The following is a 26,796-nucleotide window of genomic DNA, read 5'->3' as shown; positions in this document are numbered from 1 at the left end:
CGCTAGTTTGAGACGATTTTCTCACGTACTATCGGGGCTTACTTGGACTTGGACCTTACTCCAGTTCATCGGGAAGTTTAGCCAGCCCAATAATTCTTTCTGGTTTAGTTTACAACACTTTTGATCCGCAGATTTTGTTGTTGTGATGAAAAGAAATTAAAAATTAAAAAAAAGATCACTTCAACCATTTCGTTGTGTTTTCTTTATGAAAGGTAATCGAACATGAACGAGTGTTACCACTGTAACCAGGAGGGTCTATGCTGTAACGTATGGCAAGGGTTCGACATACACGTACACGCTGGTCCGTTATCCCGCGAGTCTAGTAACTTTCTGTGAGGACCAGTAAAGGTTACTAAAATGCATCCGACGGGATAGTGACTTTTCGATAGGTATATCAGGGAGCTCAGAATTCAAACCACCGGCTATATGATGAATTCACGGTCATAGTAAAATTCATTTGATTTTTAATTTGCTATTTTGACCAACTCTGGTCGTCTATTCGCGATAAAATTACTATTAGTTTGGAAACGGGGTAGATTTTCTATGATTCCGTGTCATAAAAGCATGTGTTGTGTAGTTTTCGAAAAGCACACCCGGTGGGAAAGTCGCCCAACAGGCGATCTCGCGCCATTGCTGTACATCGTGGCACTTTATTCTGGCGGGGTGTCTCTTGAAAACGGGAATAGCGAAGGATGAGCCAATCAAGTGAGACCTTTCAAATGTAGCTAATATTATAGCCAATAAAATTAGTTGTACGATGATATGTGTATCATAACATAAGGGTAAGGCTGGCCTAGCCTCTACACTGTAACAAGTAAATAGTAAAGTTGAAATCTTTGTCGCATGAATTCGTATTTATGTACGGATGCGTAGTCTTTCTGAACAGTAATTTTTAGATCAGTTAGTATTTAAACTACGTTTCTGAGTTAATTATTCGGTAGGTTATTGACGAGCTCCCTTTGTAAAAACGCTGTACAAATTGGATGTAAGTGAAGCTCAATCATAACAATGGTGGCTGTCAAAATCGAAGACGCAATTTGACCGTGTTGTTATTTCAGTGAGTTTATTCAGCAAGAAAACAACGTGTTCTATGTTTTTGTACTTCCTACATGATGTGATGATCGTTTTTTTTACCGGTACAACTTACAGCCTACAATGAAACTGCTAACTTAGTAACAGTGTACTAACACTGACATGATTCCGTGTTCCGTGTTCCGTGTTCCGTGTTCATGTTTTGGGGCACATTTCTAAATACGCGAAACCAGTTATTGAATGTGTAGTGGATATTGATATTCAGTTTGAAAAATTAAAATCCTGAACTTTATTTTGCGAACGGTTTTGTCATTTCTTAGTAATTATAGGGCCGACTGTATCACGTTTAACGTTTATGTCAACCCGGAAGTACATAGACACGAAAATAGACGAAGTGACTTGTACATGTAATTAGTAACAAAATTTTGCTGTAACTGCTGGTAACCTTCAAATTTATTTATTTTTATGTTGTAAATACATTCTAATATGCACTAAGGACAACACTATAAAGACTTGCTCCATGGGAAGGTAATTTTTTGTCTTTTAAAAATGCAATAGTTAGATCAATGTGTACCAGAAATGTTATGTAGTATTTAAGCTAGAAATAAGACCACATAACATCTTATTACTCCCCCCCCCCCCAATTAAGACAAACTACTCACAGAAAGCAACAAAAAAAGAGAAGAAGCTCCAAAACATAAAAAAGAATAAAATTACAGTAAGGAGTTGATGATGCACAAACAACTACAAAGAAATAGACAGTTCAATTACAACACACGGTTTGAAATAAATATGGGGTTTGGAAAAGTGAATTAGAAGTAGAGCAAAAACTAAGAGAGATGAAGAGCCTAAGTGAACAAGCGAAAGCACTTAAAGATAGGACCACCAAATTTTTTGCAGGACTACTACGTTATCAATTTTACTAGTCCTGTGGGATAGTGACTTTTTTACTCCAGTGTCGAACCCTGTTGGCTGAGAATGACTCTCTTTCGGGTACTTGGGGATTGTCGCCGTACGGAAACTAAGATGGCGATTAATACATTTCTTCCCTATATATATATCTACTACAACTAGTACAAGTTGAATGTTGTTGACTTGGTAAATTTGTTAGAAAATTGAAATTCAAATTGCCTCAAAATTATTTTAGATCCCTAGTTTATTTCATTCATCATTAAAATTTTCCAGGGTTAAAGCTGTAAGACACTGGAATTACTTATAGCCAACCTCAAAATCTTCTCTTTTTTTTCTTTTTCTTGTGTGCATTTCCCAGTCATTTTTTTTCTGAGATTTTGTGCAATTTTTCATAACAGTAGATTTTTGTTATAAAATGGTGACTATGGTATAAAAGTACAATACATTACCAACTTCTGTGTAAAATGTATTTTATAGTGAGACATCATATGAAACCACTAACCACTTTATTGCATCGCTGAAACAAAACTGCATAGTGAAGAACTGAAGAACTGAACCACTTCTACATTTCACCAAAATAAAAAATAAAATTTTAAAAAAAACAGCGGAGCTATTCTGACCGATAGGTCGCTTGTTAGTCGAACTTATGGATTGGGGTCTGTCGGTCCATTCGTCCATCTAGAGCCGTTTCTTGGAGATGCCTGGACCAATTTTTTTCAAACTTACTATGGCATACATATGCATGTCAAATTGTTTCATGATATGATCCAATATGGCCACCTAGAGGCCATTTTGTTTACAAATTTTCCCTGTCTAAAGCCATAAATCAGACATGCTTGAACAGATCTCATTCAAAGTTGATGTTTGCACAGTGCTCTATGACACACATGTGCATATTCATTGTTGTTGTGATACGATCCAATATGGCTGCCTGGCAGCCATTTTGTTTGCGAATTTTCCATGTCCAAAGCTATAACTCAGACATGCTTGAACAGATCTCATTCAAAGTTGGTATTAGCACAGTGTTCTATGACATACATGTGCATATTCATTGTTGTCATGATACGATCCAATATGGCTGCCTGGCAGCCATTTTGTTTGCGAATTTTACATGTCCAAAGCCATAACTCAGACATGCTTGAACAGATCTCATTCAAAGTTGGTATTAGTACAGTGTTCTATGACATACATGTGCATATCCATTTTCTTCGTGATACAATTCGATATGGCTGCCTGGCAGCCATTTTGTTGGTGCAGTTTTCATGTCCAAAGCTATAACTCAGACATGCTTGAACAGGTTCCCCCCCCCCACCCCACCCTGTACCTGATCCATCCTTTATTGTTGAATGGTTTATTCCATGACGTCATCTTGAAGAGTAGGCATGTCCCATGTCCAACGAGGAGACACAACATAAGTAGTCTATTCCATGTCCAATGAGCAGACACAACATATCAAAGTCTGTTTGTTTTAAGTTCACAAGTGTTATTGCGTGATAATAATAATAATGTTGGTTTCTTATATAGCGCTTTCCCACTCCGTGCTCAAAGCGCTTTACAATTATTACCCCTGGCTCGGATCAGAATGGCACAACGGCCCTTTAGTCTTCCTCAACTCCCCGGGGAGCATACAATCCATTGCAGCCATTTAAGCGCATAGGATTAAAGCCTTCACATTGCAACCTACATCCTACCAGGTTCCCAGTTATACAGCTGGGTTGACTGAGGCACAGCCGTGGTTCAAATCTTGCCCAAGGACTTTAGCCACTCAGAAACAAACAGCAGGCAGCGACGGGGCTCGAACCTGCAACCTGTAGATTCCAAGTCGGTCACGCTAGCCATTCACCCATCATGACTCCACATCAGAGTGATCAGAGTAGTGATATCAAAAACAACCATATAAGGCCAAACAACATTAACCAGGTTTGAAAATGACAACATAAACTGACAGTTCCTTAAAACCCAATCATAGTTGGGACTATGTCATTCTCAATGACTTGTTTCACTCTGGAACTCATGAGTAAAATAGTAACTGAAACTAATATATTCATGCACCACCAGCCAACATTCAACTGCCAAAGTTCACCTCAGTATTCAAACACCGTGGTCAGATCAATTTCCTATTCAATTGAGCAATACACTATAATACTCCTATTACAGGGTTGACACCAAAAGTCACTTGATTACATTTGTATACTTCATGAACCATAGGACTTTTGAAAGGTCATGCAATGCCATATAGTTTCAGTTCCTTTGCCATCATATTTCATGTTTGTTCATTTTCAGTTGTTGCTGTTCCTACTTCTTAACATGGTTATTTGCAGTAACATACTGGTCTGACAGACCAGACAAGGTCCAATTTGTGTGGTCTGGGCAAAAAATCGCTGGTCCTGGAGCTCGGACCAGTGGATTTGTTTACCCCTGGTTGCCAAATGGTATATTTTCTTGCACAACACACAGCTGGAACCATTAAATCTTAGTCCACTAATGGTAACATTAGCAATGATCTGAAACTGTTTATCATATCATTGGTTGCAATGATGTCTACTTAAGCAATAATCCCCACCGAAGGTGGGTATGCATGAGATTTTGATACAATTCGCGACATATAGCACGAGCCGAATGGCGAGTGCTATATGGAGCGAATTGTACCAAATTCGAGTGTATACCCGCCTTCGGCGGGGGTTATTGCTATTATATTATATCAAAATATGTGTCTATTTCTTCTAAATGTGATTCTGTGGTTATTTATATGCCTGAAAAGGCGAATTCGCACGCACAGAAAAAGATCGTCGGTAACAGATCGTCGGGAACGAGAATATTTTGATGAGTGGATACGTTCATGTCGCCCATACACACACACTGCATGAACACAAACCATACACTGCATTGCATAGCATTGAAAAATCACTTTATTTACATCATATAATGCATAACGAAAACGCGTTGAAAACTAGCGACAAAGAAACCGGGGCAAGAGGTCAAAGAAAGTAACAATTTTGTTTGGATATTTACATAAGAACAATACAATCTTGTACACTGCTAAAAATAGATGTCTCGGCGTTGAATCAGTTGAATCGGAGAAAGCTCGAGACAGTAAATCAGAGATGCGACGTTACACAGTCTACTTTAATTTAATGGTTAACAAATTGAACATTGACTGAACCTGAAAATGTACAGTTTTGAAATAATCCTGACGCACTTGATTGATGGTTAAAAGTTAAATTGGTGTTGCTTGATTCAACGAGAGCAGGATGCTGAGATGGCTCATTGTATGGGAGAACTTGTACCTTATCAGCCATGGCCAGTGATGTTGAAGCCAAACATGGACTTGAGCCGCTTTACACGGTCCCCTGGCTAGCTGGGTTTGATATATTACGTATTGTTTATTTATTTATTTGTTTTAAACCCCAGATTTTCCTAATAGTCAAGCCCCACCCCCCCACCCCCCCACCCCCCACCCCCCTTTGGTTTCCACATTCAGCTTGTATGTACTATTCATATGCTAGTTTAGGGGCCCATTTACCACTGCCAGCCGTGGTAAAATGGGATTTTACCACAGTTATTATCCAATCAGAATGGCACATAGTAGCATGATATAATATAATTTATGATTGACGCTATTACCGTTATAGTTTCATTGACTTTATTCAACTCATAGCAGTGTTCTGCCGAGGCCGCGGCCTTGCGACATTGGCCCCCTAAAATTACAAATGACGCAATAATTGTCCCACCTTGCGTCATTTTGGCGCATTCATTGTAGGGCAGACACTAAGTCCAGGAACAGGCCCTGGCGTCAATACCACAAAAAGTATACTGACTCTGTAAGCGACATGCAGTTTTGTTGACATCATATAAGATACAGTGACAACACGCAGTTCTATTGTTAACATGCAAAAAAAATGCATTAATATGCAACAAAAAGATCAACTTTGATAAACATAATCTTCAATTGAAACATTAGAGGTAGTCTCATAGAGTAGATGAGACGCCTAAATGGACGTCTCTCTTCCCATGTTTTGTCTACCGTCACTGTCACGACCTCTGACCTACTCACTGACGTGTGCGAAACGCTGAACTTGCTACGGGAAATCGGAACATCTATCTGCCACATAAGCCTTAGTAAACCAAATTTTACGGAACAGGTTGTGATATTCATTTGTTGATGGGTTAACAAAATGAGTACATGTGTATTTTGATTCCGACAAAGCTGCGTTAGGGGATCGTGTTGCATGATGTTGACAGTGACACGTGAATGTTGGGCACTGAATCAATGAGTGATCACTGGCTGCCACTAGAGACGGCTGATGCATGTGCGCCCGGTCAGACATGACGAATGAACTTGTTGTGCAAATCAGAAAATAATTACAGTGGTATTACAAAGCATCATGCATCCTAACGTTGACGTTGTTGATAGTTTAAGTTCAAGATTTCAGAGTTTCAAGGACACCTAATGTCAGCTTTCCGTATCAAGTTTACAATATGTAACTAATACTGTCATTTGATATAGCACCTGACGAAATCATGTTGTTACACAGCCAGTGATGGTAATTAAAAATAAAAATAAATTATTTTAAAGTTTGTTTGACTGTATTATTTTTTCGTTCACATTTGGTACTTTTGAAAGTCAGGGAGTTTATTTTCTTCAAAATGTTTTTTTTTCTTCTAAACTCGTCATGAATTTGAAGAGGGAATGATAAACATGGCAATGTAACAGTTGTAAAAATGAAACAAGTGGTTACAAGATTAGGATTTCTCAAAGTTTTTATTCAATCATATGTTCATTAATTTTGAAGTTGTTCTTTATCCTTGTCTGAGAAAAGGAATCATAAATTTGAGCACTGCTATTCATTGATATTCAGATTAAAATTTGTGACTAGTAGCTGGCTGTTCAATCTTTCTAAACAACATATAATATACTCTGTAGAAATGACTTAAAATTACATAATTTTTATTGCCTTCTTTTTCTAAGGTGTAATGTGTAGTGTACAATTTTCAAAAAATAGCTTACTGGGAACTGTTATTATGAATGGAATTGTTTTATGAAGTTAGGTAATAATCTATGTGTAATGGAATATCTCAGACCATGGTATCTCTATAGTGGTCTGAGGTAATATATATAATTTCATAGACAATAAATAATTGACCCCACTCCCTGTCAAATGACCCCACTTTTTGCAACCAAGGGGCCTTTGTCCCCACTAGTTGGAAACCTTGGCAGAACACTGTCATAGGTAAAAGACCAAAGTTGTTAAAATGGTGTAATTTGTCGTATGTGTAGATAATGATTAGTGTTTGTTGTGGGACTGCCTGAAATTTAGGTTCTTTATAAATCAGTCGACCACATCCCCTAATAAGGCATTGACCACATCCCCTAATAAGGCATTGCTCATGAATATTGATTGAAGGTTAGAAGGTCACGCCTTAACCAATCACATTGGCACCATACATGTACGTAACTTTGAGTATACTGGGCATACACAAGATCTACAATTTTGTTTATAACTATGATGAACTTGTTCACTGCGAAACATGTAGAACTTGGTCCGTGTGTGAATTCAAATCACAAAGGACATCTTGGAATGTAAGTATTATATTTAAGCTCCATTATTTTGTCACCGACGGCAATGAGAATATTTATTAACTCTTTATGGGTGCTTCAAGAATATTCAGGTGTTAGAGCAGATCGTAGAAATTCATTCAGTACAGAAGTGATACTTCCATGTCCAACTACACAGGACTACCTGAGGTAAAGAATTGGATTCTCTGATATTCAGTGCACGGTATCAGCATACATGTACATCCATGGTACCACTTACCTCAACTGGCCGAAAGAAAATACTCTATTAAAACATGCTGTCACAAATCGATTTATAAATGATTGGGATATTACCACAATAAATTTTTTACACATCACTTCTGACAGGCCAAATCAAAAACAACAATTTTGTCCATGACTGGCAGTTTCATTCATGATTGTCTCTTGATCACGAAACCATGTAAGTACATGATTGACTAGTTATTCTGTGACAGAATCAATCAATGTCAGCAATCAGGCCTCGGAGTTTTGTGGGTTTTGTGATTTTCCACACCTCAAGGTTGTATACTGGTGCTTTGTTACTGCGAGGCTGTAAAATTCGAACTCGTCACATCGCTAATGTAAGAACGAACACCTGGGCCAGCAATGTGTTGCATGTAATAAAATATCTTTAAAAAAGCATGTTCTTCATGTTATATTAGTGAATTAGATGTTATTAATATATTTTTGCATTTGTGTTTCAGTCATTTCTGGAAATGAATTCCTTCCGTTGATAATGATGTACTCACAGTTTGCCGGAATGGTTGCGATGTACTGTGTGGGTGTACATAAATATGTGCACCTTTTTACTATTCAACATGATAATTTTTGGCAACGAGAATTAGTATTTTAGAGGCAATAACACAAAGTACAGGGTAAAATTCAGTCTACTATTAAAGTAGTCATCATGAACATTTGGATGCAAGTAGAATAACTTACCTAGTATTAGTACATGTATGTATGATATCTCAGTTCTTAGTTTCTTTGATACAAGCTTAGGGTAAAAATTGATTTTCTTCCCTTCATTTGTAATTATAGTTTAAAAAAACAACTTTTGGAATAAACCTGGTGTGATTTTTCAACACTACTGTTGTAAGCTTATGTGTATCAGGTATGTGAATGGGTGTATGTCTGTTCATAATATTAAGACACAAACATTTTCCATATCACTGTGACTGGGACAAGTAAGTTATTTAATCCAAATTTTGATCACCAATTTACAAATAACATTTGTATTCCGGGCAAATAACACACCTTTGTCATTGATATCGTGTCAGTTATTTTGATGAAAAATGGGGAAATAAAAAGTCACAAAATGATAGAGATATACACAGGTCAGTAAACAATGAAGGTGAGTGCATGGCAGTCAGGACGTGTATTCAGACTCTTGTAAACAAGTAAACTTATACTCATAACCCAACATAAATTATGTTGATTATGTTCATGTGTATATGTTAATTCAGAAATGGGTAAAATTTAATTGAAATTTAGAATATTGTTGAGACCATATATGCAATCAGTCACATACAAAATGCTAGTAGACCGTTAACATCGCCAGCATAAACACATATTTTACTTCCGCATTTACTGGCAATTTGCTGATGTTGACACCAAGGGATCATCAGCTATTTGTCTCTGGGTCATTCTAAACATTTTAGCGTGCATTTGCTCTTCTTCAAAGTTATTATTAACATGAAGAGACTTTGGTTATGGGCTTTAGTCATCAGAAACCTGGTTAGTGATTGTGGTACATAATGTGCGAAAGACAACGCACCATTGTTCGGCGAAGTTTTCGTCCAGGCTGTAAATTGGTGATCAAAATTTGGATTAAATAACTAACTTCCCTTGCTTCTTGTGTACAAGCCCATGCTGCCCTGTCCTCAATGTCAATGCTGTCATGAGTAAAGATCTCAGTAAAAATAACAATGCAGTCACCAACAGGATGTACATGTATGACACTTTACTACACATGTACCTCCACCTCCACCATGGTCTTTGACAGGGGGGATTGGAGACATAGCCAATGCCAGAAATATTGCACAAGTGTGAGCGAACAACATGGTAGATTTTTAAATGCTACAGTAGAAATGGCGACAATGTATTTGCATTTACTGGCACTGTGTAGATTCCAAAACAATATGCATGTACTGGCACTGTGTAGATTCCAATACCAACTATTTTGACTATATTAATTATGTTAGTAGATCTGCATTAACTTGCCACCATATCAATTGCATAATATATAATCTATTACATGTAAATGCCTTATTAGCTAACACTCATCCCAGATGATACAACAGTAGACATGTTCTAAATTTGTATCTCACACAGCAACTTGGAATTTAAAAGAAATTATGTCATGTGTGGATGTGTGCTCATGTGCTATGAGAATATGTTGATACATTGCAGTGCATTGTATTTGTACATGTACAAATGCTTGTTAATTGTTTGTGTAATATAGTACAAAACTGTAACCACACTCTGTAAATACCAATAATTACAAAAATCAAAATGTAAGGAAATAGTCATTCATTTTGATAGAAGACAGTTTGTTTGTCAGTTTGACAATGACAGTTTGCAGTCTTAGTTGTACTTATAGTAAGTGCCCCACATTACATGTATGTAATTCAATCATGTAAATTGTTACTAGCAATCATTACTATGTGGTGTGGTGAGTCTATGATATGATATGATAACAGATTTATATAGCGCCTGGTATCCATTTAAAATGTTCACTGGCGCTTTACAGAGTGTCACTTAAATATGCTCTCTCAAAAAAGTAGGTCTTTAGCCTAGATTTGAAAATTTCAGTAAACAACGGTTTTTGAGAAACTATGACTTTTTGAGAGAGCTCAAAATGTGTGGGGCAGCCTGTCAGCCTGAGTCTAGGGGTAATTATTGACCTGTGATCACAGTGACCTGATATCTAAATAAACTGTGTGTTCATATCCTACTTTCTGTGGAATATGAGTCATTAGTTGTGTTTAAAGTCCTATGGAAAGTTGAGTCAAACCATAGCCCCTCCGCCCGGGGGGGGGGGGGGGGGGGGGTCTATGGTCAAACAAACCCATACATAGTGGTTCTGTCCAAATTGGAGTTTGACTGGAGTACAGCTGTTCACAGTACATGTTCTTGATTAATTTTAAGGATCATTAAGGATATGTTTATTTGTGTGCTAGGATTGTTAAAAATATCTGTGAAATGTTGCTGCCAGCTACATTGCACGTTGTATATTGTAAATACAATAGGTAGGATAAACATATAGTCAGACTCACTGAGTTTTACTCACACAGTTTTACAAGTTAATATATGTACAACATTTTCAGTTTTACAAGTTAATATATGTACAACATCATAAGTTTTACAAGTTAATATATGTACAACATCATAAGTTTTACAAGTTAATATATGTACAACATTTTCAGTTTTACAAGTTAATATATGTACAACATCATAAGTTTTACAAGTTAATATATGTACAACATTTTCAGTTTTACAAGTTAATATATGTACAACATCATAAGTTTTACAAGTTAATATATGTACAACATTTTCAGTTTTACAAGTTAATATATGTACAACATTTTCAGTTTTACAAGTTAATATATGTACAACATTTTCAGTTTTACAAGTTAATATATGTACAACATTTTCAGTTTTACAAGTTAATATATGTACAACATCATAAGTTTTACAAGTTAATATATGTACAACATTTTCAGTTTTACAAGTTAATATATGTACAACATCATAAGTTTTACAAGTTAATATATGTACAACATTTTCAGTTTTACAAGTTAATATATGTACAACATTTTCAGTTTTACAAGTTAATATATGTACAACATTTTCAGTTTTACAAGTTAATATATGTACAACATCATAAGTTTTACAAGTTAATATATGTACAACATCATAAGTTTTACAAGTTAATATATGTACAACATTTTCAGTTTTACAAATTAATATATGTACAACATTTTCAGTTTTACAAGTTAATATATGTACAACATCATAAGTTTTACAAGTTAATATATGTACAACATAAGTTTTACAAGTTAATATATGTACAACATTTTCAGTTTTACAAGTTAATATATGTACAACATTTTCAGTTTTACAAGTTAATATATGTACAACATCATAAGTTTTACAAGTTAATATATGTACAACATTTTCAGTTTTACAAGTTAATATATGTACAACATTTTCAGTTTTACAAGTTAATATATGTACAACATTTTCAGTTTTACAAGTTAATATATGTACAACATTTTCAGTTTTACAAGTTCAAGAACTGTACGTGTATAGAGTTCTGGATTTTCTCTGATGACAAATCTACAAAGTTTTTAGCACAACTGAACTGATAAGGTTCAGTGGTGCTAAAGGCATGGCATAGTGTCTGTCTCTGTCTGTCTGTCTATCTGTCTGACTGACTGTGTGTGTGTGTGCTATAGGCATGGCAAAGTGTGTGTGTGTGTGTGTGTGTGTGTGTGTGTGTGTGTGTGTGTGTGTGTGTGTGTGTGTAAAGAACTTAAAATAAAAAACAACTGGACTGATTAGCATGATATTTGGTGGGTATATGACCTTGGCTTGGGTGTCTAGTTGAGAAATTGTTCAAATCAAAATGATCTTACCATCGATGTGCATCATTGATATACAAATTAGGGCTAAAAATGTGTCTGTTTGGTCAATAATCTTTAATTCCAAAACTACTGAGCAGATTAGGCTGAAATTTGGTGGGAGCCTTCTGAGGGGTATTTAGCGTTAAGAATTGTTCATGACATGAAGATCCAATCAATAATATGCAAATTAGGTCTAAAAATGTGTCTTTTTTGTCAAAAAGATATATAGTTCCAAACTACTGAGCAGATTGGGCTGAAATTTAATGGGGATGCATCTGACGGTGTGTAGATGAAGTTGTATTGATAATGTGATGATCCCATCAATGATATGCAAATTAGGTCTAAAAATCTCAATTTTGGTCAAGCACTTATATCTTGAAACTGCATGGTGAATGGGTTGAAACTTGGTGGGGATGTTTCTGAAGGTATTATTGTACAGTTATTGTTGAAAACATTTCTATACAATTGGCCTAAGCAACCATGACCACGCTCTTAACAACAGTGAAATGGCGATGCACATTGCAAAGATAACAAGGATGGGTAGATATGTGACTAAAGATTCAAAAATTGTTCTCAAATATGCCTAGCAACAGGACCATGCCCATAGCAACAGCTAAATGATGGTTTATATTGCAAAGATGAAAAGTGGGAGGGTAGGTAAGTTACTGAAGATTCCAAAAATATATGCAAATATCCCAAGTAAGCAAGACCATGTCCATAGCAACAGCCAAATACAGTTGTGCTACAATACCATTGGCGCTATTTTTAGGAAGTACAGTTGTGGAGTCATGATGGTTGAATGGTTAGGGTTGCTGGCTTTGAATCTGCAGGTTGCAGGTTTGAGCCCCATCGCTGCTTCTTTCTGAATGACTTCAGTCCTTGGGCAAGATTTGAACCATGATTGTGCCTCAGTCAACCCCTGTATAATTGGGAACCTGGTAGGATAAAGGCTGCAATGGATTGTATGCTCCCCAGGGAGTTGAGGAAGTAAATGGCCGATGTGGCAGCTATAGATCCATACTGTACCATGGCCCGCAGTGTGCCCTCTAACGATAGCCAAATTATGTTGTTGTGAGTCAAAATGAGAGAAACTGGGATTTCTTGTGAGTCACCACATAGCAAAACATACAAATGTAGGTGAGCACCAAATTTTGGTGCGTCACTAGAAATAGTGTGCATCAGTGGTGTGTCAAATTGGTTTAGAGGGCACACTGCCCAGGGGTAATAATTGTAAAGTGCTTTGAGTACAGAGTGGGAAAGTGGTACATAGAAACCAACATTATTAGTATACAAACAGACTCTTTGAATACATGTAGGCTTTTAATGGTTGTCAAACTTTTCATGATATTGGTACTGTCAAGACAAGAATCTTAAAAAAAGTCTTACTGTGTGTATACATAAAGATACATTAAAGATCAGGGCTTGAAATTAGCAGTTGTCCTGTATCCACAGACTACAAATTCTTGTCATGGGGCTACCATAGTTTGCAGCTGGTAGCCCACTCAGGCTATCATTGATTATGTGATGAAGATACAAAATTTGTTGTGAAAATGAAAGTATTTCAATAACACATATATTTCAATTGAGGAAATCTGTTTTCAGTTCAGGAATATGGGACCACAATACTTGGGCTATTAATTTCTGAAATTGGTAGCCCACTAGGACGACCAAAGAAAAAAGTTAATTTCGAGCCCTGAAGATAGAACTATAATAGTGTTTTCCCCAAAGTTTGTAGAATACTGGAAATTTGATAAAATGTTCTTTGATCAGAATTTGGATGCTAAATCGCAATAAAAAAAAAGCCTGGACACTAAAATCAAACATTGTACATTGGTTTGTATAAATGTACAGCAGATTTGAGTTGTATAAATTCACTTGTAGTTGTAGTGTTTCAAGAACAGGACAAATTAACAAATGTAGGTATGTAAGTAGGTGGTAATATTTTAATAGACACAAAACTTGACATGTATTTGACTAATTAATGCTAGTGGTCTACACTACACATACACATGGATTTACAGAATGACTTGTTTCATGTAGCACTGATTTTCCTGTTGTACTTAAGTTCTTATTCATGCAATGATACACTTTGAAAGTTACGGACGTAAGGTTTGCATAACAAACAAGTCTTCCTAGGCATAAATCTATTATAAGTATGTAACACTGTGTCTGTGACACAAATATGTAATACTAAGGAATTTTGTTTGGGGAAATTTTCCAATTTGGCCAATTTAGTATTGTAGGAGAGGATTGAACAGAGCTGGTCAATTCACTCATGGAAATGTTTACATAAACCTCAAAATTTTGTTAAAATGCTCCAAGTATCTCGTTAACTTTGGATCTCTGGGAGAATTTTTTTTGACAAATAGTCAGGCAGAATTGGCCTATTGAACACAAATAATTCTCAGCTTGAGAAACTGCAAACATAGGTTTTCACGTTAAAAATATGTATACCCCATGTGAAGCAGGGCTCTTTTGTAGTATCATCTCAAGTTGAGAATGACAAGCATACTACATGTGTTACACTGAGATCATCATCAAGTACATATACATGCAAGTACATTGTGCACACATTTTTCGTTTATCTGAGGCTGACACTGCTTTAGGCTTGCCCAAAATGTTTCAATGAATATTGCATGTACCTAACCACAAGTCTGTATAAATGTAATGCATATATGAGGTACACTAAGTAGTATCATTTCTATTTGAACTTTTACAGAAAATCTTTTCGGTTCATTTACAAGTCGACCTTTACCACACCACCCAGACCAAGATGGGATACCAAGATGGGGTTCAAAAGAGACTTTATTGACGAGTGGTGAAGACAAGGACCCTAATTTATTTGTTGCTTTATATGACTTCTCTGGAAGTGGGGAGAATCAACTGAGTGTTTGTAAAGGTAAGTTCACACTTCATAGCAACTGTCAATGTATTAACCTCCCAAAGGACTGGTACAATAGGCTCTGTCCATCCAGCTGTACATCTGTAATACCTCAATTCTAAGACATGCAGTATCTGCATGATTTCCTTCAAACCTGACATGAAGGTGTCATGTCATATGGGACATATGGGCATCAATTTGTTTTTTAGCACAACTGAACTTACTGATAAGGTTCAGTAGAGCTATAGGCATGGCAATGTGTGTGTGTGTGTGTGTGTGTGTGTGTGTGTGTGTGTGTGAACAACTTAAAGTCAAAAACCACTGGACCAATAACCATAATATTTGATTTGTATACAGGGGTCGAAATAATGGCCTTTTACTTGCTCTGGGCAAGTGATTTCAAGGCTTGGGCAAGTTGTTTTGAAAAGTACTTGTCCCAAGGGGCAAGGCGAATTTCTTATGATTATTGATCAGGGATATGTTTTTGCCTGTGTTCATGCTGTACTTATCAGACACTGCACATGTCTGATAGGATTTTGGATACATTGTATAACCATGGTGCCAACAAGTCTGGAAAATTATAACATTGTAGCAATATTGGGAAGATGTCTTTCTTGACTGACCACTTTTCAAAACAATCTGGACCAGCTGTCCTTGACTTTACTCTATCAAGAAAACATACCTGGAATGACAAGTGACTCATTGAATATTGTTCATCAATAGTAAATTACAGCATGATTTTTCAGGTATTGGGTGTTTGAATCAGCTGCAAATTTTACAACAGTCATTTTATTTGAAAATACTACTAGGAAAATATAAACAAATCATACTGGGAGAAAAATAGTTGGTGTGGATTAGGAAGGAAAGAAAATATGTTGACATTGTGGAAAAGGAAATACTTACAAAGATTTTACATCAGTGTTGAAATAAATGTTAATTTTTATATTGATAGCTTATGAAAGTGCTGTACAATGTACCAGTCAGCTATGTAGTTACTACATGTACAATGTACCTGTCAGCTATGTAGTTACTACATGTACAATGTACCAGTCAGCTATGTAGTTACTACATGTACAATGTACCAGTCAGCTATGTAGTTACTACATGTACAATGTACCAGTCAGCTATGTAGTTACTACATGTACAATGTACCAGTCAGCTATGTAGTTACTACATGTACAATGTACCAGTCAGCTATGTAGTTACTACATGTACAATGTACCAGTCAGCTATGTAGTTACTACATGTACAATGTACCTGTCAGCTATGTAGTTACTACATGTACCAGTCAGCTATGTAGTTACTACATGTACAATGTACCAGTCAGCTATGTAGTTACTACATGTACAATGTACCAGTCAGCTATGTAGTTACTACATGTACAATGTACCAGTCAGCTATGTAGTTACTACATGTACAATGTACCTGTCAGCTATGTAGTTACTACATGTACAATGTACCTGTCAGCTATGTAGTTACTACATGTACAATGTACCAGTCAGCTATGTAGTTACTACATGTACCAGTCAGCTATGTAGTTACTACATGTACAATGTACCAGTCAGCTATGTAGTTACTACATGTACAATGTACCAGTCAGCTATGTAGTTACTACATGTACAATGTACCAGTCAGCTATGTAGTTACTACATGTACAATGTACCAGTCAGCTATGTAGTTACTACATGTACCAGTCAGCTATGTAGTTACTACATGTACAATGTACCTGTCAGCTATGTAGTTACTACATGTACAATGTACCAGTCAGCTATGTAGTTACTACATGTACAATGTACCAGTCAGCTATGTACTTACTACATGTACAATGTACCAGTCAGCTATGTAGTTACTACATGTACAATGTACCAGTCAGCTATGTAGTTACTACATGTACAATGTACCAGTCAGCTATGTAGTTACTACATGTACAATGTACCAGTCAGCTATGTAGTTACTACATGTACAATGTACCTGTCAGCAAAGTAGTTACTACATGTACAATGTACCAGTCAGCTATGTACTTACTACATGTACAATGTACCAGTCAGCTATGTACTTACTACATGTACAATGTACCAGTCAGCTATGTAGTTACTACATGTACAATGTACCAGTCAGCTATGTAGTTACTACATGTACAATGTACCAGTCAGCTATGTAGTTACTACATGTACAATGTACCAGTCAGCTATGTAGTTACTACATGTACCAGTCAGCTATGTAGTTACTACATGTACAATGTACCAGTCAGCTATGTAGTTACTACATGTACAATGTACCAGTCAGCTATGTAGTTACTACATGTACAATGTACCAGTCAGCTATGTAGTTACTACATGTACAATGTACCAGTCAGCTATGTAGTTACTACATGTACAATGTACCAGTCAGCTATGTAGTTACTACATGTACAATGTACCAGTCAGCTATGTAGTTACTACATGTACAATGTACCTGTCAGCTATGTAGTTACTACATGTACAATGTACCTGTCAGCTATGTAGTTACTACATGTACAATGTACCAGTCAGCTATGTAGTTACTACATGTACAATGTACCAGTCAGCTATGTAGTTACTACATGTACAATGTACCTGTCAGCTATGTAGTTACTACATGTACAATGTACCAGTCAGCTATGTAGTTACTACATGTACAATGTACCAGTCAGCTATGTAGTTACTACATGTACAATGTACCAGTCAGCTATGTAGTTACTACATGTACAATGTACCTGTCAGCTATGTAGTTACTACATGTACAATGTACCAGTCAGCTATGTAGTTACTACATGTACAATGTACCAGTCAGCTATGTAGTTACTACATGTACAATGTACCTGTCAGCTATGTAGTTACTACATGTACAATGTACCTGTCAGCTATGTAGTTACTACATGTACAATGTACCAGTCAGCTATGTAGTTACTACATGTACAATGTACCAGTCAGCTATGTAGTTACTACATGTACAATGTACCTGTCAGCTATGTAGTTACTACATGTACAATGTACCAGTCAGCTATGTAGTTACTACATGTACAATGTACCAGTCAGCTATGTAGTTACTACATTGTACATGTACCAGTCAGCTATGTAGTTACTACATGTACAATGTACCTGTCAGCTATGTAGCTACTACATGTACAATGTACCAGTCAGCTATGTAGTTACTACATGTACAATGTACCTGTCAGCTATGTAGTTACTACATGTACAATGTACCAGTCAGCTATGTAGTTACTACATGTACAATGTACCAGTCAGCTATGTAGTTACTACATGTACAATGTACCAGTCAGCTATGTAGTTACTACATGTACAATGTACCTGTCAGCTATGTAGTTACTACATGTACAATGTACCTGTCAGCTATGTAGTTACTACATGTACAATGTACCTGTCAGCTATGTAGTTACTACATGTACAATGTACCTGTCAGCTATGTAGTTACTACATGTACCAGTCAGCTATGTAGTTACTACATGTACAATGTACCAGTCAGCTATGTAGTTACTACATGTACAATGTACCAGTCAGCTATGTAGTTACTACATGTACAATGTACCAGTCAGCTATGTAGTTACTACATGTACAATGTACCAGTCAGCTATGTAGTTACTACATGTACATGTACAATGTACCAGTCAGCTATGTAGTTACTACATGTACAATGTACCAGTCAGCTATGTAGTTACTACATGTACAATGTACCTGTCAGCTATGTAGTTACTACATGTACCAGTCAGCTATGTAGTTACTACATGTACAATGTACCAGTCAGCTATGTAGTTACTACATGTACAATGTACCAGTCAGCTATGTAGTTACTACATGTACAATGTACCAGTCAGCTATGTAGTTACTACATGTACAATGTACCAGTCAGCTATGTAGTTACTACATGTACAATGTACCAGTCAGCTATGTAGTTACTACATGTACAATGTACCAGTCAGCTATGTAGTTACTACATGTACATGTACAATGTACCAGTCAGCTATGTAGTTACTACATGTACAATGTACCAGTCAGCTATGTAGTTACTATATGTAAAGTGGGCTTGCGGACTGCTAAAGAGAGCAGTTGTTTGTGCTTTTTGAAATACCACATTTTTTTAGCTCCGCTGTCAGCGAAAGCTGAAAGCGTAGCTTTAGGTATAGGTTGTATAGAGAGTAGAGTGAATCATAGGTGTCCGTCAAACTTTTATATTTTCATTATCTTATCCGAAAGTGACAGTCAGAATTCTTCGATATTTGGTGTGCATGTTCCCTGGGGGGAGGCTATTTAGATTTGTTCATGCCAAGTTGATCTGTGCCATTTTCAATTTTTTATGATTTTTTTTCATAAAATGTCATTTTCATCATCTCCTTGAAAACTTCTTGTCAGATTGCTTTGATATCTGGTGTGTTGATGCGCAGGGGGTAGCTTACTTAGATTTGTTAATTTCAAGTCAGCACATCTTCTTTTCTATTTTTTATGATTTTATTTTTGTAATTTAAAAAAAAAATGAATATGTTAATGAGCATTATGACCGCCGCCATATTGGAAATCAGTCCGCGAGACTTTAGGTAAACTGCAACTTTTCAAAAGACACTATTGACGTCAAACAAGCAATGTAATATGTGCTGTAGTCTTAATTCTACGCATTGTGCGCCCAAATGACAAATATTTCTTCGAAACAGGGTTGTAAACTTCAAATCCAAATTCTCCACCCTCCTACAGAATGGTTCATTCCAGTATGCGCATCTCACGATCAAGTAAGAAGTCGATCGTGCATGCCTGAACTGAAGTGTATGGGACAATTTTTGACAGAGTCAGTCGTCAATAAAAACGATAATACTCTTTCTAAAATTATCACATTTTGAAAGGGAAAGTACTTTGTGGTTCATTTATGGAGTTTTGTTTTTGTACGATCAATATTGGTGGCAAAATTACAGCGTCAAAATTACCGATGTGAGTTTCCGTACGGTGACAATCCCAGGTACCCGGATGCACGAGGGACTAACCCGGAAGCAAGTCGTTGTCAGCCATACGTTACAGTGGTAACATCGTCCGAGAAATCGCTGCTTTCAGAGTGTCATTATTTACAGAATTGTTTTTTTCGAGTGAAAACCCGTCTTGAATTGTATAACTCTAACAAATGAAGACATGTCAAGTTATACTTTGAAAGTTGTATCGCTAGTTTGAGACGATTTCCTCACGTACTATCGAGGCTTGGACCTTACTCCAGTTCAGCGGGAAGTTTAGCCAATCCGATAATTCTTTCTGGTTTAGTTTACAACACCTTTGATCACACAGATTTTGTTTTTGTGATGAAAAGAAATTTAAAAAAAAAAGATCACTTCAACCATTTCGTTGTGTTTTCTTTATGAAAGGTAATCGAACATGAACGAGTGTTACCACTGTAACGTATGGCTGAGAATGTCTCTCTTCCGGGTACTTGGAAACTAAGATGGCGATTAATACATTTCTTCCCTATATATATCTACTACAACTAGTACAAGTTGAATGTTGTTGACTTGGTAAATTTGTTAGAAAATTGAAATTCAAATAGCCTCAAAATTATTTTAGATCCCTAGTTTATTTCATTCATCATTAACATTTTCCAGGGTTAAAGCTGTAAGACACTGGAATTATTTATAGCCAACCTCAAAATCCTCTTTTTTTTTCTTTTTCTTGTGTGCATTTCCCAGTCATTTTTTTTCAGAGATTTTGTGCAATTTTTCATAACAGTAGATTTTTGTTATAAAATGGTGACTATGGTATAAAAGTACAAAACATTACCAACTTCTGTGTAAAATGTGTTTTATAGTGAGACATCATATGAAACCAGTAACCACTTTATTGCATCGCTAAAACAAAACTGCATAGTGAAGAACTGAACCACTTCTACATGTCAACAAAATAAAAACAAACAAAAAAAAAACCCAAAAAAAACAGCGGAGCTATTCTGACCGATAGGTCGCTTGTTAGTCCCCGCGGACGAAGTCCGGAACGGGGACTTATGGATTGGGTTCCGTCCGTCCGTCCGTCCGTCCGCAGCCGTTTCTTGGAGATGCCTGGACCGATTTTTTTCAAACTTGGTAAAGGGGCAACATACTATGGCATACATATGCACGACAATTTGTTTTATGATACGATCTAATATGGCCGCCTAGCAACCATTTTGTTTGCAAATTTTCCCTGTCTAAAGCCATAACTCAGACATGCTTGAACAGATCTCATTCAGAGTTGGTATTAGGACAGTGTTCTATGACATACATGTGCATATTCATTGTTGTCATGATATGATCCAATATGGCCGCCTAGCAGCCATTTTGTTTGCGAATTTTCCATGTCCAAAGCCATAACTGAGACATGCTTGAACAGATCTCATTCAGAGTTGGTATTAGGACAGTGTTCTATGACATACATGTGCATATCCATTTTCGTCGTGATGCGATCCAATATGGCTGCCTGGCAGCCATTTTGTTTGTGAATTTTCCATGTCCAAAGCCATAACTCAGACTCCATTTTCATTGTGATATGATCCCCCATACCCAACCAATCCTTTATTGTTGGAGGCATATTCCATGTCCAAATGGCACACACAACATATCTAAGTCTGTTTGTTTTAGGTTCACAAATGTTGTTGCGTGATCAGAGTAGTGATAATTCCTTAAAACCCAATTATAGCGGGGACTATGTCATTCTCAATGACTTGTTTCATATGTCATTTAGTTCTATTGTATTCTTTTCAAATCAGAATTAAGAATGTTAAATCTTGTAGTTTAAAGGTCATATATCTTAAACTTGATCATCTGATTTGATTTACAGGTGAACCCTTGACAATATTGAATTACAACAAAAGTGGTGAATGGATAGAAGCCAAGACTAGAGATAGTCGAACTGGATGGGTGCCTCACAGTTATGTTTCACCAGTTGATAGTTTAGAAAAACATTCATGGTATCATGGTAGAATATCTCGCAATGCTGCTGAATATTTACTTAGTAGTGGTATAGACGGTAGCTTTCTTGTACGAGACAGTGAAAGCAGCCCAGGACAGTTGTCAATATCACTACGGTTTGAAGGACGAGTCTATCACTATAGAATTAGCAGTGCTTCAGATGGCAAGGTGAGTCTCTTCATTTATTGTCTCATGTCAAAATACTTACTGTGATTAGTCTCCCAAAGAGGTTACGATTTGTTGCATTTCTACTTCTGATTTATTAACTTTATCTCTGTTCCAATTCTATTTAGTCCAACTGAACTGAGGTTTAGTAGAGCTATAGCCATCAAGAAATGTCTATGTGTATGTAGCCAATTCTATTTAGTCCAACTGAACTGAGGTTTAGTAGAGCTATAGCCATCAAGAAATGTCTATGTGTATGTAGCCAATTCTATTTAGTCCAACTGAACTGAGGTTTAGTAGGGCTATAGCCATCAAGAAATGTCTATGTGTATGTAGCCAATTCTATTTAGTCCAACTGAACTGAGATTTAGTAGGGCTATAGCCATCAAGAAATGTCTATGTGTATGTATCCAATTCTATTTAGTCCAACTGAACTGAGGTTTAGTAGGGCTATAGCCATCAAGAAATGTCTATGTGTATGTATCCAATTCTATTTAGTCCAACTGAACTGAGGTTTAGTAGGGCTATAGCCATCAAGAAATGTCTATGTGTATGTATCCAATTCTATTTAGTCCAACTGAACTGAGATTTAGTAGGGCTATAGCCATCAAGAAATGTCTATGTGTATGTAGCTAATTCTATTTAGTCCAACTGAACTGAGGTTTAGTAGGGCTATAGCCATCAAGAAATGTCTATGTGTGTGTAGCCAATTCTATTTAGTCCAACTGAACTGAGGTTTAGTAGGGCTATAGCCATCAAGAAATGTCTATGTGTATGTATCCAATTCTATTTAGTCCAACTGAACTGAGGTTTAGTAGGGCTATAGCCATCAAGAAATGTCTATGTGTATGTATCCAATTCTATTTAGTCCAACTGAACTGAGGTTTAGTAGGGCTATAGCCATCAAGAAATGTCTATGTGTATGTAGCCAATTCTATTTAGTCCAACTGAACTGAGGTTTAGTAGGGCTATAGCCATCAAGAAATGTCTATGTGTATGTAGCCAATTCTATTTAGTCCAACTGAACTGAGGTTTAGTAGAGCTATAGCCATCAAGAAATGTCTATGTGTATGTAGCCAATTCTATTTAGTCCAACTGAACTGAGGTTTAGTAGAGCTATAGCCATCAAGAAATGTCTATGTGTATGTAGCCAATTCTATTTAGTCCAACTGAACTGAGGTTTAGTAGAGCTATAGCCATCAAGAAATGTCTATGTGTATGTAGCCAATTCTATTTAGTCCAACTGAACTGAGGTTTAGTAGAGCTATAGCCATCAAGAAATGTCTATGTGTATGTAGCCAATTCTATTTAGTCCAACGAACTGAGGTTTAGTAGAGCTATAGCCATCAAGAAATGTCTATGTGTATGTAGCCAATTCTATTTAGTCCAACTGAACTGAGGTTTAGTAGGGCTATAGCCATCAAGAAATGTCTATGTGTATGTATCCAATTCTATTTAGTCCAACTGAACTGAGGTTTAGTAGAGCTATAGCCATCAAGAAATGTCTATGTGTATGTAGCCAATTCTATTTAGTCCAACTGAACTGAGGTTTAGTAGAGCTATAGCCATCAAGAAATGTCTATGTGTATGTAGCCAATTCTATTTAGTCCAACTGAACTGAGGTTTAGTAGGGCTATAGCCATCAAGAAATGTCTATGTGTATGTATCCAATTCTATTTAGTCCAACGAACTGAGGTTTAGTAGGGCTATAGCCATCAAGAAATGTCTGTGTGTATGTAGCCAATTCTATTTAGTCCAACTGAACTGAGGTTTAGTAGGGCTATAGCCATCAAGAAATGTCTATGTGTGTGTATACATACATACATACATACATACATACATACATACATACATACATACAGACATACAGACATACAGACATACAGATATATGTGTGTGTGTGGATGTGAACCACTTTAAAGTCAAAAACTGCCAGACCGATTGTCTTGGTATTTGGTGGAGAGTTTTCTTTGAGTCTGTACATGAAACACTGTTCAAATGAAACTGATCCAATCATTGATTTACAAGTTTTATCAAAAATAGTGAGTTTCCTTAAATTTTCCATTTTTAGCACAACAGAACTGATAGGTTCAGTAGTGCTTTAGCATGGCAAAGTGTCTGTCCGTCTGTCTGTCTGTTTGTCTATCCAGTGTTTCACCATGGATTGTTTTGGTAGCAGGGTGACTCATTTGCATAGTCTATTCTTATGATTTGCATAACAGTGATTTCACAGGAAAGCTAAAATTATTTCAAAATATTTAATGAATAACGATTATTTTTCTCAGGGAAGCTAAAATTATTTAAAACTAAATGTCCAGAGATGAGTAGACTTCAAAAACATTAAAAAGTTTGCATATACCTACATGGTGTCATATCTGGAGAAATCCAGTGATACATGACACTTACTATACTTTACCATTGAGGACTTCAAAAACTTGCGAGAGTTTGTGACGTCATTATCTGCCAAACCTCATGATATATATGATGGCCAACTTTAACTAAAAGTGTAAATTTGAACATAAAACTAATGATCGGACACAGCATCCCCACTATATCAAAAGGTATGTGAGTCTATTATACTTTTTGATGACATTGAAGATGAAAGTCATGTTTGCCATGTAATTCATGGAATAGACCATAGACCCTCCACCCACGGAGGGTCTATGAATAGACAGCGGAGGGGTAACATGTTATTACATGGCACAATGGTGTTACTTTACTTCGGAAAAGGTGTGAATGACCGTATGTTTTAGGGCATTTGTTAGCTGATAAGGTTCAGTAGTGGTATTAGGCACGGCTAAGTGTCTGTCTGTCTGTCTGTCTGTGTGTGTGTGTGTGTGTGTGTGTGTGTGTGTGTGTGTGTGTGTGTGTAAACAATTTAAAGTCAAAAACTGCTGGACTAGACAATTGCCATGATATTTAGTTGGTATTTTGAATTTTGTTTGTAACATAAATATTTTGTTTATTTGTGATATGTCAAAAAATAAACAACCCATGTTTGTTTTATTAATATTTTATTACTTTAATCCATATTTCGGTCGTGTATGTGACATTTGAATTGATGAATTTGCAACTTTGATGTGGAAAATTTATTTTCCATTAAAATGATACCATATTTAAAAAAAATATGTAACTGTATTTTTATATCAATTTGATAGCATACCACTCACGCTCACCTAATGTTAGTGAGGGGCTGGTGGAGCACAAACAATCCCATGAGGCCAATGGTGGTGAAAGAGTTAAGACAATTTAATAAACATTCAAAAAAATGTACGTAAATGTGCCTAGCAACAAGACCACACCCATAGCAACAGCCAAATGCTCACTTTATTGGAAAGATAACAAGGAATAGTAGACAAATAAATGAACATTAAAAAAAATGTATGCAAATATTCAGTCAATTATACACAGTTGTGCTACAGTGCCATTGGCACTATATTTCAGACAATCTTATACATCACACTACCATGACTGGTGGCAATCCCCTGAAAACATCCATTGCAGGGGGGGGGGGGTTGAGTCGAGTCGAGTCATTGCCGATGACTGTTTGTTTTAAATATAGTCACTCAGGATGTGTAAGTTTGGAGCTCTTAGCTCAATGAAAATCAGTCGAACTTATGGATTGGGGTCCGTCCGTCCGTCCGTCCATCCAGAGCCGTTTCTTGGAGATGCCTGGACCGATTTTTTTCAAACTTACTATGGCATACATATACACGTCAATTTGTTTCATGATACGATCCAATATGGCCACCTAGAAGCCATTTTGTTTGCAAATTTTACCTGTGTAAAGCCATAACTCAGACATGCTTGAACAGATCTCATTCAAAGTTGATGTTTGCACAGTGCTCTATGACACACATGTGCATATTCATTGTTGTTGTGATATGATCCAATATGGCTGCCTGGCAGCCATTTTGTTTGCGAATTTTCCATGTCCAAAGCCATAACTCAGACATGCTTGAACAGATCTCATTCAAAGTTGGTATTAGGACAGTTTTCTATGACAAACATGTGCATATTCACTGTTGTCATGATACAACAATGAATGATTTGAAAATTGAACTCAGTAGACTAGACATACACTATGATACAGAGAGATCTTTGAGATTTGATACCATGGATAGCATGATGAAACTAATGAAACCCCTATCTTGGCAGTAAAGGTTTTTAGTTGTCCATATGTGCATGTTGTCCATTTGTGCATGTATTCACCCTCATATCTCTGGCATGTACCTACTGATTTCAATGAAACTTGGCATAAAGGTAACATACTATGTGAGACATATGCATGTCACCTTGTATTGCGACCAAATCAAATATGGCTGAATGGTGGCCATGTTTGTTGTTTGTGTGTTTACCCTCATATCTATGGCATGTAAGTAACTTAATTTTGGGGACCTTGACCTCCATGTGCAAGGTCAAAGGGCAATTGGTCAATAAATTATGAAGTTTTGTATCTAGCAGGCACCATTCAAATTTGCACTATACATTTGCCATAGAACATACCTTTTGGTGTTGGGTACTATGTGTTTGAAGAAGTCTTGTTGAGAATATATTGAATGTCAGTGGTGTATTACTCTCTAGTTAATATTTCTATGATAAACCACACATCAATTACTGTTGTAAACAATTTGACACTATTTGTGAAACTATAAAT

The 26,796-nt window shown here is 36.5% G+C and overlaps 1 protein-coding gene across 1 annotated transcript in view; it reads left to right on the top strand.

Annotated features, from left to right (window-relative positions):
• LOC144440827 (uncharacterized) overlaps nt 1-26,796 on the top strand; it is a 71,879-nt gene that overhangs the window by 14,487 nt on the left and 30,596 nt on the right. The window contains exons 2-3 of the mRNA XM_078130239.1: nt 14,864-15,043; nt 21,844-22,142. Coding sequence (XP_077986365.1) covers nt 14,864-15,043; nt 21,844-22,142 — 479 coding nt within the window. The remainder of the gene's footprint in view (nt 1-14,863; nt 15,044-21,843; nt 22,143-26,796) is intronic.

The sequence above is a fragment of the Glandiceps talaboti genome, chromosome 10 (assembly GCF_964340395.1).
Source record: "Glandiceps talaboti chromosome 10, keGlaTala1.1, whole genome shotgun sequence".
Taxonomy (NCBI): domain Eukaryota; kingdom Metazoa; phylum Hemichordata; class Enteropneusta; family Spengelidae; genus Glandiceps; species Glandiceps talaboti.
Note: the sequence above shows the minus strand (reverse complement) of the source record. Positions and strands in the feature narration are given on the sequence as shown.